This window comes from Bufo bufo, chromosome 8 (genome assembly GCF_905171765.1).
Source record: "Bufo bufo chromosome 8, aBufBuf1.1, whole genome shotgun sequence".
NCBI classification, from domain to species: Eukaryota; Metazoa; Chordata; class Amphibia; order Anura; family Bufonidae; genus Bufo; species Bufo bufo.
The window spans coordinates 159,839,328-159,854,197 of record NC_053396.1 but is presented as its reverse complement, the minus strand read 5'-3'; the positions used below and the strand labels follow the sequence as shown (position 1 = coordinate 159,854,197).

Below are 14,870 nucleotides of genomic sequence, written 5' to 3'. Positions count from 1 at the left end.
AATGGGACGAAAATACTGGTCTTACGTCTTACTGTTTTAACACTGTCCTTGTCTGTTTTTTTTTTTTTTTTTTTTATCATCTGCACTCAGTTGTGTCTTTTGTTCCTCAGACAACTGGATTGGAGGCCGGAGAGGAAAACGGAAAAAAAGAAGCGTTTTGAGAGAGTTATCATTATCAGAAATATGTTCCACCCTACGGACTTTGAGGTGAGAAAATATTTCAAGAGGCAGAAATTGGCGCACACAATCGGTAGATCCCCATTTATTTATTTTTTATTATTTTTATTTTTTAACTCTTAGGATACCAGCGCTGTACATGTACGGCGCTGGAAACTGGGACGGACGGCGCTGGAAACTGGGACGGAAATCCAAGCGCTGTAGAACTACAGCGCTCTGATCGGGCGGACGCAGGAGTTGCGCCCGCCTCATCAGCTGCAGGGGTCCGGCAGTCACAGATAGCCGGACCACTGCTGTATGCGCCGGCATCAGTGAAAACACCGATGTTGGCACATTAACCCTTGCACGTGCTGTATCCTGCGGGGTGGCCATCGGGTCCCTGTGCTGCTGTGACGGGGACCCGATGGCAGGGAAGGCAGCCTGATATTAGGTATCGACCCGCTCTATAAAAATATCACATGACCCACCCAGTCAGGTGAACGCTGTAAAAAAATAAAAATAAAAAGTGTCAAAGCCATTTTCTGGTTACCTTGCCTCACAAAAAGTGTAATATCAAGCGATCAAAAAGGCGTTTTTAGCCCAAAATGGTACCAATCAAACCATCATCTAATCCCGCAAAAAATGAGCCCATACCTAGACAATCGCCCAAAAGATAAAAAATAAATAGGGCTCTCAGAAAATGGCAACACAAAAACCAGATTTTATTCTGTTCAACAATGCTTTCACAGTGTAAAACTTAACAAAAATAAAAATGATAGACATATTAGGTATCGCCGCATCCATAACAACCTGCTCTATAAAATTATCACATTATATGCCCCCTCAGCTGAATGCTGTAAAAAATTTTTTTTTTTTTAACTACACCAAAACAGACTTTTTTTTCACCTTGCCTCACAAACCGTTTAATACCAAGCGATCAGAAATTCTTATGTACCCCAAAATGGTACCAATCAAACCGTCACCTCATCCCGCAAACAATGAGCCCCCACATAAGATAATCACTTAAAAAATAAATACCAATGGCACCCGTAAACCAATCCATCAAAATCTGTGCTGCAAAAGCCATATAGCGCTCCCACAGCATGTGCCCCCACAGCAGTTTACCACCACATATGGGGTGTTGCCGTATTCAGGAGAAAATGGGTAACAAATTATGGGGTGCTTTTTCTCCTGTTAGCCCTTGTAAAAAATGAAATATTTGGGGCTAAAGCAACACTTTATTGGAAGAAATAGCCAAATGTTTCCAACTTCCATAAAACGCGTAGGGGGTCAAAGTGGTCAGCATCCCCTTTAATATATTCTTTTGAAGGGTGCAGTTTAGTTTCCAAAATGGGGTCACTTTTTGAGGGTTTCTACTTTCGGGGTATGTCAGGGTCAAATACAGAATGGTACCTAAAAACCATTTTAGCAAAATCTGCCTTCAAAATCCATATGGTGCTCCTTTCCTTCTGACCACTGCCACGTGCCCATAGAGCACTTTACCGCCATATATGGGGTATTTCTGTAAACTGCGGAATCACAGTAATGTATATTGAGGTTTATTTTGCTGTTAACCCTTGCTGTGTTTAAAGAAAAAATTGATTAACATAAAAAATCTACCAAAAAAGTGAAATAGTGAAATTTCACCTCCATTTTCCTTTAATTCTTGTGGAACACCTCAAGGGTTAACAAAGTTTGTAACATCAGTTTTGAATAATTTGAGGGGTGTAGTTTCTAAAATGGGTTCATTTATGGGTGGTTTCCATTACTTAAGCCCCTCAAAATCACTTTATAACTGAATTGGTGCTTAAAAAAAATGGTTTTGGAAATTTTGTTGAAAATTTGAAAAATAGCTTCTAAACTTCTAACGTCCTAAAATAATAAAATGACATTTACAAGATTGTGCCAACATAAAGCAGACATATGGGGAATGATGATTGAGAACCATCTTATGAGGTATTACTATCGGTCTTAAAAGTAGAGAAATTCTAATTTATTAATTCTAATTTTGGGTAAATTTTGGATTATTTTATAAATAAAGGTGAAATATATAGACTCAAATTTACCACTGTCATGAAGTACAGTCTCAGAATGGCTTGGATAAGTAAGTGTTCCAAAGTTATTACCACATAAAGTGACACGTCAGATTTGGCTCGGTACTGGGGTTAAATAGAGTTGTTTGTTGTTGATGGCTTCCCTGCAGCCTGTAGAGGTCGCTGTTTTTACACCAGTAGAGCCAGTATGTAACCAGTGAGTGTCATTTGCATCCATAGGAATTCTTATTGTTACTTTTTGCTAGCACAAACCATTTTTTATTTTTTTTTATATTCAGTATTATCACTTATGTGAGAAAGGGATGTAGGGACGAAACATCCATTTGGTGTCACAAAGGCTGGGCACATGGGATTTGTCCAGAACATGACAGCATCAGAGGATTCACAGATGCCTTGATCACACTGGGCAGTTAGAGGACCTTTCACCAAAAGCAATACCTCATACTGTATCCCATGTTCAGGAGATGCCGTCTCGCTATTTTTTTTTACGATGCGCCACTGTGCTCCCCGTTTTGTTTTGGCGCCTGATATGCTAATTAAAGGGATTCTGTCATGAGATTTTAGCCCTATAAGCTAAACATATGCCCATGTCCGTACTAATAACATAAATCCTAAACTGGCCTTATTAAACCTGCTTGTTGCTCTATTTGCCCAAAAAACAGGTTTTTATAACCTGTCACTCACCTACCTAAGGTGCCCAAGGGGACGTCCGTTAATACAGGGTGCCCGGCCATCTGGTGCCCAGCGCCTCCTTCCCAGTCTTAATCGCAGCCCTCCCTGTCTACAGTGCCTTCCTCACCTCAGCGCCGCCTCCTCAATCCTCCCGTCCCTTTGCCAGATCCGGCGCCTGCACACTAGGCTCAGCCTGATGCGCCGCAGACTCCTGGCAGCAGCTTCGTTGAGCGAAGTGCACATGTGCACTTCGCTCAACGAAGCCGCTGCCAGGAGTCCGCGGCGCATCAGGCTGAGCCTAGTGCGCAGGCGCCGGATCTGGCAGAGGCGGCGCTGAGGTGAGGAAGACGGCACTGTAGACAGGGAGGGCGGCGATTAAGACTGGGAAGGAGGCGCTGGGCACCAGACGGCTGGGCACCCTGTATTAACGGACGTCCCCTTGGGCACCTTAGGTAGGTGAGTGACAGGTTATAAAAACCAGTTTTTTGGGCTAATAGAGCCACAAGCAGGTTTAATAAGGCCAGTTTAGGATTTATGTTATTAGTACGGACATAGGCATATGTTTAGCTTATAGGGCTAAAATCTCATGACAGAATCCCTTTAATAGCATCCGTACCGGGAGGAGGAGACATCCGCTTTTCTCATTGGGCTGTGATGCGGTCCTAACGCAGTGAGCCACTTCACAGCCAGGGAGAAGGAGTTGTTCTGGTGAAATTTGGTAAATCCGCAAGAACAGGCTATGTAAGCGAGCAAAGTACTTGCTGTACTCTCTGATGTCTGCTGCTTCAGTTAATCGGGGGAACATGGGCCCCTGTTATCGTGATTGTCGTGGGCCCCTGCAGTTGGACCACGGTTGAGATACTTATCCCCTATCCTATGAATAGGGGATAAATTATTGTAATGGAACAACCCCTTTAACACAAAAGCTGCTGCTGTGCCTTTTTGATTTTATCAGGGGATTTTCCTGCGGAGTTCTTTCCGCTTCTTGTCCTGTACAATTTCTGCACCAGATTATCAGATGCCATATTAAAGGGGTTAGTGTCATGGAGCATACCTTTACCACTCTGGCACCTATGTACTTAACACCCACTGCAGTAAATGTATGGCAACGGGATGGTGCCACCACAGGAGCCATGCCTGCGACGTCAGCAGGATGTTTCAGCTGGTTCTGGCTGTTTAACCACTTAGATGCTGTGGTCGCTATTGACCGCGGCATGTAAACGGTTACACAAAGGGAAGGCGTTCCCTCGGTCGCCCAATCAGCATCCTCGCAATGCAATTGTGGGGTCCTGTTGGGTTGCTGTGGCAACTGGGGGCCTAAAGAAGGCCTCCCTGGGCTGCAATGTGTGTGAACCCATTAGACCCTGCGAAAGACAGGACAGAATAGGCTGCCTGCCAGTGTAAAGGTATATACCTGTGTACACCTGTACATGTAAGTATATACAGAAGGTCTATGTACTCCGTTCAATGTACCCGCAGTTTATTGTGATATTTGCAATAAGTGGGGCATGGACCAAGCCTTTCATTAAAAATGCTTTGCTTGATGACAAATCGGCAGAATTTCTGGATAGGCAAGTACCAGTCAGACCAGATTGCTGGATATTTTTACGACCCTGTGGAATGTGGGTAGGGCGACGTCTTCAACCTCCAGGTCTTGCTGAGTTGCTACTGTTGTCTGTTGAAAATGAGCCGATAGACAGTTATAGAAGTATTTCTATAAATCCCAATAAAGGGAGGAGCGCCTCTGTCCTGTGTGGTCATCACTAGTTATTTGCTCCACGACTGGATTTGTTTTTAGGATTTATAAAAGTTACAAAGTTGAAAATGTTTGCTTTAATTTAATTAGTAATTAGGCCTCTTGCACACGACCGTAGTTTTGGTCTTCATTCAATCCGTATTTTTTGCGGATTGCATGCGAACCCGTTCATTTTTGTGGGTCTGCAAAAAAATGCACAAGAACAGCACAGGGATGTCATCCGTGTGGCCGTTCCACAGAGTGTAGAATATGTCCTCATTTTGTCCTTTTTGCAGACAAGAATAGGGGGTTCTAGTGAAGGGAGCGTAAAATTTGCGGCATGCACACGGCCGATGTCCGTATTTTGCAGATCCGCAGTCGGCCGTGTGCCCGATTCCTTAGGTTTTGTCCTTTCCATAGATTAATACAGTAATACTTTTTATTCAGCTTTGGTCAGCCCTCTTACTCTGACCTGACTTGAAGACATTCAAGGACCTCCCGTCATGACGCACTTGCAGCTCATAAAATGCCAATTATGCACATTTTTTCTACAAGGAAACAATCCGACCACAAATCAGTTGTTCTGTATAGTTGAAGATAAACGATCACCCTTGAACTCCACTTCTCTTAAAATAAACCTGATATTTAAATATCAAGGAATGCTTGCCCCGAACGTACAGTAACCGGAGGGGCCTGCTCCATCCCGCAGGCTAGTTTCAGTGTAGGCTCTCCCTGGTGTGATGCAAGAGCTGTGAAGTGTGCTCGAGGGTAGCATCTGCGTGCAGCAGTCACCTCCGCTGTACGAGGACAAGCGATCAATACAGCCATCTCTTGTCTCCATAGAAAATCATTGTTCATGGGCTGCAGATTGTTGTTTGCACAGCACGATCTGCTGCACAGAAACAACAATTTTAGATGCCGGGTGCAAGATTGTACCTTTTTAGGCCCCATTCACACGACCGTATTTTTAGTCCGCATCCGATCCGCATTTTTTCCCATTCTTTTCAACGGGTCCGCAAAAAATGCGGACAGCACACCGTGTGCTGTCCGCATCCATATGTCCATTCCCTAGCCCCGTGAAAATGATAGAACGTGTCCTATTCTTGTCCTTTTTTCGGACAAGGATAGGCATTGTAACAATGGATCCGCAAAAAGAAAAAAAGACATCACACAGGCATCATCCGTATTTTTTGCACTCTGCAAAATACATACGGTCGTGTGAATGCACCCTTACACAGGGTAATTATCAGGAATAAGGTTTGTAGATGGAAAAGGAGCTTAAACCAATCAATTGTATCTTTCCTGGTGCTTCCCTTTACGCTGCTTCACTGATAATCTCCGGGGGAGAAAATGCAGCTACATTCAGCTACAGTGTCCATCAATAGCAAACTGGACCTCGCCTTTAAAGGGATTCTGTCACCTCTTTTTACCCTATAGAGATGCGGACATGCACGGCTAGATCGCCGCTAGCATGTCCGCAGTATACCTGTCCCATATCTGTGAGTGCTTTTATTGAGTGTAAAAAATGATTTTATATATATGTAAATCAGCCTGGTAAGGAGCCCAAGGGGCTGCACTAACCGTTCTGGAGCCCAGCCATGTCCCCCTGTGAAGGAGCCCAGCACCGCCTGTATCCAGGAATCTCCTCCTTGCTCACAAAGTCAGATCGCCGTAATCTCGCGGTGCACGAGCTCACGCATGCGCAGTGCCGGCATAGTGTTCCTTCCCTGTGCTGCCACCCTAAATTCCTCTTGCTTTGTTTTGCGTGTACAGGAGGATCCGCTTGTGCTGACTGAAATCCGTGAAGATCTTCGGTCAGAATGTGAAAAGTTTGGGCAAGTGAAGAAAGTCATTATATTTGATGTAGGTATTTGGGATGATGCATCTGACCCTTGGACATTATTATTTTTCTTAACCCCTTTTCTTTCTCGTTCTTTTTTTTCAGCGACATCCGGATGGAGTTGCATCTGTATCATTTAAAGAGGCAGAAGAAAGTGATGCTTGTATTCTGGCTCTAAATGGAAGGTGGTTTGGTGGTCGTCAGCTGGTTGTTCAGGTGTGGGATGGTGTGACAGATTATCAGGTATCGTACAGCTCCAGGATTTATACCATTCAGTGTGAAAATGTACTGTAACTTGGACTGACCTCCTTTTAGTTGGTTAGTTGGTCTCATAAAGTCCCAGCTGGGTTGATGTTATGTTGGCCATACCCATTAGACCTATGTCGGCCAACCCACCAATTTTCGCGGCTCCAGACGACCATCTGATCTCAGAGGAGATAAGCTTTGGGCATACTAGATTTCAACTGATTGCTGTCAGGCGTCTGGTAGCAGCTTTCTCCCTATTCACTGGATATGCTGGATGTTTTGCTGTGTTGAGCATGCATATATGTGGGAGGATGGAGAGAGATAGCTGGTGCTGACCTGATTCCATAGCAGAATTCTCTTTGGTAGATGGTCCAGGCACTGGCTGGACTTTGGCTGTCCTGAAACCTTCTTCACAATCTTACAAGCAGCAATGTCCTTGCCTGTGAGACTCTTGGTGCAAAGCAGTGATGGCTACACATTTTTCTTTGGAGATAACCATGGTTAACAGAAGAAGACAATGATTTCAAGATGATTTAAAGCAACCAATCTCATCTAATTCAATCAGCATGACTGAGTGATATCGGCTACCATGTCCTCATTAAGGCTCCATTCACACGTCCACTACGTGTTTTGCAGATCCGCAAAACACGGAAAGCGGCAATGTGCGTTCTGCATTTTGCGGACCGCACATTTCCGGTACAAATAGAATATGCCTGTTCTTGTCCGCAATCGCGGACAAGAATAGGACATGCTCTATTTTTTTCGGGAACGGAATTGCGGACCAGGAAGTGCGGGTCTGCAATTCCGTGTCCGCGCAGCACATCGTGCTGCCCCATAGGAATGAATGGGTCCGCAATTTTGCGGAACGAAATTGCGGACGTGTGAATGGACCCTTACACTTTCTTCGGAGCTAACCAGAAAATCACTGAGATAATGTTATCAGGTCATTTTGTGGAAGGGCAGAAATGCAGTGGAATATATATATTTTTTTTTAATCAAGTACATTTTCATGGCAACTAATGACTTTGCAAGGCTTCCTCCCCTGCTGTGACGGTGATGTGCCTCCAGTAACTTGCACGCACCCTCTGCTGCGCTTCTGGCGCCTGTGCACTACATTCCCTTTTGTGGGCTTTTGCCTCAGGAATATGTTCTGTGCAGGCGCCTGTGTGAGATTTAGAGACGCATCATCGTCTCATCAGGTAAGAGGGGAGAAAGCCTTGGGAGGTTGGTGGAGGCGCAGACATCAGGGAAGAGCGCCGGTCTTGGGCACTTTGAAAAGCAGAGCACGCCTGGCTGGGCACTTGGTAGCCATTTTGCATATGAATAAATGTTCTGTTTTAACTGATGATCTATCCTCTGGATAGATCATCAGCATCTAACCGGTGGGGGTTTGAGAAGGTAGCGGCGCTCCAGCAGCGCCGCAGCCTTCTCACTGTTTACCGCTGGCCCAGTGATGTCACGACTCGTATCACTGGCCTGGGCGGGGCTAAGCTCCGTTCAAGTGAACAGAGTTGATACTAGTCGTGACGTCACTGGAGTGCCGCTGCCTTATCAAACAGCTGATTGGCAGGGGTCCCTGGTGTCGGACTCCCGCCGATCAGATGCTGATGATCTGTCCAGAGGATAGATCATTAGTTAAAACAAACTGCAGAACCTCTTTAATGTTATCAGGTGGACATGGACAGGCGGTTTTGCTGTCACTGACCGTAGCTGACGTATAGCTCTGTGTTGTTTTTTCTGTTGAGCTGTTTCTATAGCTATGTCATCATACGTTATACTCATAACCATTCATAGTAATCTGCTAATTACTGTGTTCATTCCTCTGAGTGTCATTCATCCATTGCAGCTCTCCACTCACTTGGCTGTGGTTTCGTAGATGCCAGAATATTTTATAAGACTTTGTCACTGCTGATTCAGGTGCATGGAATTGCCGCACGTTAATCAGTGCATAAACTCGGAAACTTGAGACATTCTTTGTGCTTGTCTTGAAACTTAACCATATCAGCACTGCTAAAAATGCAGTACAGGGCAGTAATTAAGTAGATTATACATCTACCTGTGCAGGTATAACATTAAAGGGGTTATCCGACTACTGAAATGCCTCCCATATGCCCAGGCCCCTCACACACAATGTACTCCCTGACACCCGCGTCGCTTCTGATGCCCACACGGCGGCCGCTGCATCTCCCCGTCACGCAGATGAAAACATTCGGTGGTGATTTAGCCAATAGCAGCCGGTGACTGGGACGAGCCTCCCTTGCGTTACCCTCGATGCTAGGGAGGCTCGTCACCACCTGCTATTGGCTGCCCCCCCCGATGCCGGATGTTTTCCGATGGAGTTCTGCGGCTTCTATCATTCATATTGGATCTGCTACATGGGAGCCCCAATTAATACTTTATATGAAGGGGTGTCGGCACTTAGACCATACGAGAACCCTATGCATACGTGACCAGGGCACTGCTGCAGTCAGTAGGTTATTTTTTTGCACTCCCTGTTGATTGTTTATTTGATCCCTGACATCACACCAGCAGATTTTTCGCTACAGTGGCAATACTGAAGAAGCAGTGGTCCGAGACGCTGTTTACACTGTACCAGCGGCAGTAATTAGACAGCACAGAGTAAGTGAGCCCGCGACATCCCTCCCCAGTGTCTGCATACCTACTCCACTCTGGCCAGGAATCGTTGGGGTATGACGGAGAGGTGAATAATGTCATAGGCCCCAGAAAAACTTTCCAGACACTTTACGTTCATGGTGATTTTGCTTTTGCCATGAGATTCCTTTTTCTCGCTCATATCATTGGGGGACACAGGAAAACATGGGTATAGCTGCTGCTGTCACTAGCAGGCGACACTAAGTAAAAAAAAAATGTTAGCTCCTCCTCTCAGCTATCAGTTTTAGCTTAGTGTCTGTAGGAGGCAGCTGCTACCATTTTCTTTTCTTATTTTACTTTCTTCCCCTTTAGGTACGGGATACAGAGACGCTTCGCCTCTCTGTTTACCCAGGGAGGAAGGCCGGTGTCGGTTGCCCTCACCGCCCGACCTCCCCCAAGAAGGCAAAGTGGACTAGGGCAGCCCAGCTCCCCTGCATCCCGCCAGCCATGGGGTTACCTGCATTTCTGCAGTTCCCCCTCCACTCCAGTCTCACTACCAACTCAGTGCTAGTGGCTGAGGAGGTGACCCTGCTGGTTCCCCAAGGGGGGTTAAACGAAGAGGAGGAAGATGGGATGAGTATGGTGAACAAAGGGTAAGTATAACCCACACCATCCACCACCTCCTCCTGTCACTCGCCCCTCCACCCCACCTCTCCATGCCTCTCTTCCTCCCCCATTCCACTGAAGTGTTCCTTTCAGCCTTCATTCCCTCCCAGCCTAGGTTTACTTCTTTGCAGCACCCCTTCGCATTTCCCAGCGGTCACATTCCCTCCCAGGGAGACCGCTGCACCTTGCTAGCGGGCGTCCTGTGTGCCCGTCCCAGGCCCCTTGATCCAGGATTTGGCCATCTCACGGCTGTTCGTCCTGTCCTCTTATCACTGGTGCTAGCCAGCGCTGTGCGTGGGTCTGTTACAGCGTTAACCCCTTCTACAGGCGTGCATGTGCGCTCACGCCTCATGCGGTCAATCCTTCGCACTTTCCCTTCAATCCACTGGATGTGGTATACGCTGTCTCATACACCCTCCCTTCCACATTCGGAATATTTGCACTATCACTGGTTACTGTATATCCGGTCGCATTACCCTACTCCCATAGGAGGATGGATTGCACTACCAATGTATACCGTACATCCTATCGCATTACCCCCCCTCCACAGGTGACATAATTTCCACTGGATACCGCACCCTCTGTTGCATTACCCCCTTCCATAGGTGGCGTAGTTGCATTCCACTGGATACGGTACCTGCCATAGCATTACCCCCTTCCATAGGTGGCGTAGTTGCATTCCACTGGATACGGTACCTGCCATAGCATTACCCCCTTCCATAGGTGGCATAATTGCACTCCACTGGATACAGTACTTGCCGTATGCATTACCCCCTTCCATAGGCAGAGTAATTGCACTACCACTGGATGCTGTTCTGCCTGTCGAGTTACCATCTTCCATAGGCAGAGTAATTGCACTACCTCTGGTTACGGCACAGCTGGTCTCATTGCCCCCTTCCATAGGCGGAGTAATTGCACAACCACTGGATGCTGTTTTGTCAGTCGCATTACCATTAGGCCTCTTGCACACGACTATTTTATTTCCGTTTCCGTTCTGTTTTTGCAGTTTCAGTCTGCGGTCCGTATGCGGAACCATTCATTTCAATGGTGCTGCAATAAAAAAAACAGAATGTACTCCGTGTGCATTCCATTTCTGTTCCGCTAAAAGATAGAACTTGTCCTATTATTGTCCGCATAACGGACAAGGATAGTACTGTTCTGTTAGGGGCCAGCTGTTCCGTTCTGCAAAATACGGAATGCACACGGACGTCATACGTATTTTTTGCGGATCGCAAAATACAGCAAATTACATATGGTTGTGTGCAAGAGGCCTTACCGTACACCCTGTTGCATTACCTCCTTCCACAAGTAGAGTAATCACACTAACGGGTGAAGTAACTGCACCAACATTGGATACTGTGACTACTACACCACAGCACCAGATACCTTATCTCCTATCATATTCCTCCTCTTTCACAGGTGGGGTGTGGCAAGAGACGATACCTACTAGTGCCCTATACTCCTCATCTGGTGGAATACGGGTAACACCTCTGGATACAGTGGCTACTTCCACTTTTATCTCCTTCATTTTTGTGTGCTTGTTTGGGGCACCAACATGACTACCTCTGTCCTCCCAGAGGGTTACCCTGCAACACTTGTGTGATTTATATACCCCGCACCACCGGTGGGCCTCCACCTTACAGGTTGGTCATGGTACTTGACATCTGCAATATGTAGTGCGTCAGCCCTAGAACAGAATATTGTGGTTACTATCAAGCGAGTCAAGTGTTGCGCTGACTCTGAATACTATCCACTACTCCTCCTTATCAGGTGAAGTATTTATGCTAGCACTCCAGATTGGCTACTAGGGTTTGTTCTCCGCAGGTGGAGTATTCACGCACGCTAGATACTGTGGCCTCTACTGTATGGCCCCCTCCTCAGGTGGAGTATGGTACTAGCACTAGATATTATGGCTTTTACTGTATAGCCTCCTCCTCTTCAGGTGGAGTATTGCACTACCACTAGATCCTGTGGCTACTTCTGTATGGCCCCATTCTCAGGTGGGGAATTTGCCTTAGCCCTAACCTTTTTATCTGCTACCGTTTTGTTCCCTTCTCATGCTCAGGGTTTACGGCCACCCCGCAAGCCTTGGTGACTCCTACGTTGCTCCCTTCCCCACATCTTGCATTTGCACTGGGTATTGGTTCTGTGGTTTCTAAAACTTGGCCTTCTGTTCCGCGCCATGTTTCGGCTGTAGCTCCTACCGCATCCCTCCTTCTACAGGTAAAACCTTCACACTGGTCCTAGGTATGGTGATTTTATCTACAATTCCATCTCAGGTGGACCTCCTGCTCATTTTACGCTACCAAGAAATGCTGTTGCTCTGACAAGTGTTGTCTTTCTGCTGGTGTTTGACGTTGTAGCGGACATTTTTTCCCGATGACATGGTCATCTGCATTCCTCCCATTATCAAACCAGGTATTTGCAATAGCATAAATGCTATAGCTGATGAGCACCTTACTTCCGGTGCGCACTATTGTGGTGTTCTTCAGTTGGCATAGCTCAGTTTCTATGGCACTTGTCTACCACATTGTTTTTGTCACAAGTGGGACATTGGTGCTAACAGTTGATGCTGTGACACCATCGGCTCTGCCTCTCTTAAGACATGACTCTGACATGTCCTTCGGTGGTGGACATACTACTTCACTGCCCATTCCGTGAGTCGGCTACATTACTCCCCCCACAGGCAGAGCGGGGTTGCTGTCACTCCTTCCACCTCTGATAGAGGTTTTGTTCCTGGAACGCAACACCCTTTCTACTTTGTCCCTCCGCAAGACGAATGGTTGCACCCCAGAGGCCTAACTCTGTGCCAAACATTTTTGGGAGAAAGCTATTGCTTCCACCATACACATACACACTTGGTTCGGCTGAGAGTGCATGTGTTTTCAATAGGGAGAGGGGAACATTTCCACTGAGAACTAAAGTATCAGGCATGTTGACGTCCTACACGCCCAACCCTTCATTCTCCAGCCATTTGCTGTCAGGAGCCCCCCATTTACATTAGATATTCTTCTGGTCCCACAGAAATTGGCAGGTTCAGCCTACAGTTATCCAATCAGTATGGCCATCTTAAAAGGAATTTCTTTAGTTCATCAGTGGCGCACACTACTATTAGATGCATGTAGATCCTATTTGCCAAATATTAGTTCTTCAGGATTGTCTGTAATTTTTGGTTATTCACAATGGTTACTGCACCGACTGTCTAGTTGGCTTTAACGTATGTCTTTTTGACTTCTGGTTAACAAACTCTTCTTTAAATAGATTGAAGAGACATCTCGAGAGAGAGAGGAGCGACTCAAGGGCTGGGAGAACTTTCTGCAGGCAGACAAGGGAAAAGCTTCTGAAGATGCGAGTGATGAGAAGTCGACACCTTCTGTAAATAACGGACAGTCTGAAAACAAAGAGGGCGTCAGAACGGAACCTGCACTTGGTACAGACAGCGTCCAGCAGCAGGGAAGTCAACAGACCAAACCGGCTGATGATGCTGCATCCACAGACAGCAGTATTGGTGACAGTGATGATGAGAACGAGGAAGAACAATCTTAGAGCTTCACACTTTTAACTGGCTGCCTATAGATGTTTGTTACTTTTAGGGTGAATTACATGTGGTAAATGCTGACATTTGGACAATTAATATAAGTTTGATTTATTTTGCTTAAATGGGCCCTAACTTTTCACACAACTTTGCATAAGTTAATAGTACAAGTGACCACAAGAAACTTTGTAATATGTTTTATCAGTAAGACATGTCTAGTTCTCATGTTATCAGCTGTTTCCCCTCCTTGCTTTTCACTTTGAAAAAATGCTTTCATTCTGTCCCGAGATGGACCAGCTTTGCCAAGGTATCATATTACACATGTTAATACAAGTCTATGGAGAGGGGAAAGAAGGGGGGATGAGCAGCAGTAGGAGTGAGACAAAGAGGCTGCATAGAAAGTTTGTATCTCAGCACAAGTCTAAATCCACAAACCTACAGGTCAGTACTTCACTGTAATGTCCTCGTTGATCCTTGGGGCTGTTTCTGAATACATAAGACAGGATTAGAAAGCATATTCTCCTCTACTTTCTGTGTGCAGTGGATGGCAGCTAGCCACCACCACCATTTTTGAGAAAACTGCAAACTACACATTCAGCATGCACAAAGGAAAGCTGCAAAAAAAAAAATATGCCAGAAAGTGTTATGCCTCATGCACCTATTCTGTACGATTGATTAACGCAAAGTTTGTTGAAAAGTTAGTGATGCTTTAATTACTACATTGCTTTTATTCTCAAAAACACGTCTAGATATATTAAGGAAACTGTCTTGAAGGGATTTCCACCTTTTAGGTTTACAATGTCATTTTACACTAGAACCACCATAGCCGCGGCCTTTATCTTCAAGATCAACTCTGATTTCATGGGTGACCCAGACATGGTGACACGGAGAACATGCAGTAAAGAAGATTTCCACCTAGAACTTTGAAATGCTTTGTTAAGGTGCTGGACCACCCTTTGCACAGTAAATAGTCCAAAGTAATGTTCTAGAGATATTACATCTGATATATCTGATAATGCTAATATATAGTCAACCATTGTACCACGGGGTTTGTAGTGTAAAAAAACCAAAACGGTGGCTACAGCCAGCACATATATACAGACAGTGATCAGATAACATCCGCACATTCACTTCGTAATCCCAGTTCCATGCAGAAGCCACATGTAGAATTCTGCTATTACATTTGTGTATGCATTGTATGTATGTTGTTTAATTGAATAATATATGTTAAAGGGGTTGTCCAGGATTAGAAAAAAAAAAACAGCTTTTTTTTCTGTTCTAGAAGCAGCACCACTCTGTAGGCTGTGTCTGGTATTGCAGTAAGTGAAAAGAAACACTATCGCCCTCTGTATTGCGTCTCATCCACATTTCAAG

The 14,870-nt window shown here is 45.6% G+C and overlaps 1 protein-coding gene across 1 annotated transcript in view; it reads left to right on the top strand.

The window, feature by feature from the left end:
• The window catches only part of HTATSF1 (HIV-1 Tat specific factor 1), a 37,181-nt gene extending 22,613 nt beyond the window's left edge, over nucleotides 1-14,568 (top strand). Inside the window, exons 6-9 of the mRNA XM_040442089.1 lie at nucleotides 111-207; nucleotides 6,391-6,480; nucleotides 6,563-6,700; nucleotides 13,223-14,568. Coding sequence (XP_040298023.1) covers nucleotides 111-207; nucleotides 6,391-6,480; nucleotides 6,563-6,700; nucleotides 13,223-13,507 — 610 coding nt within the window. The 3' untranslated portion in view covers nucleotides 13,508-14,568. The remainder of the gene's footprint in view (nucleotides 1-110; nucleotides 208-6,390; nucleotides 6,481-6,562; nucleotides 6,701-13,222) is intronic.
• The last annotated feature ends 302 nt before the right edge of the window (nucleotides 14,569-14,870 follow it).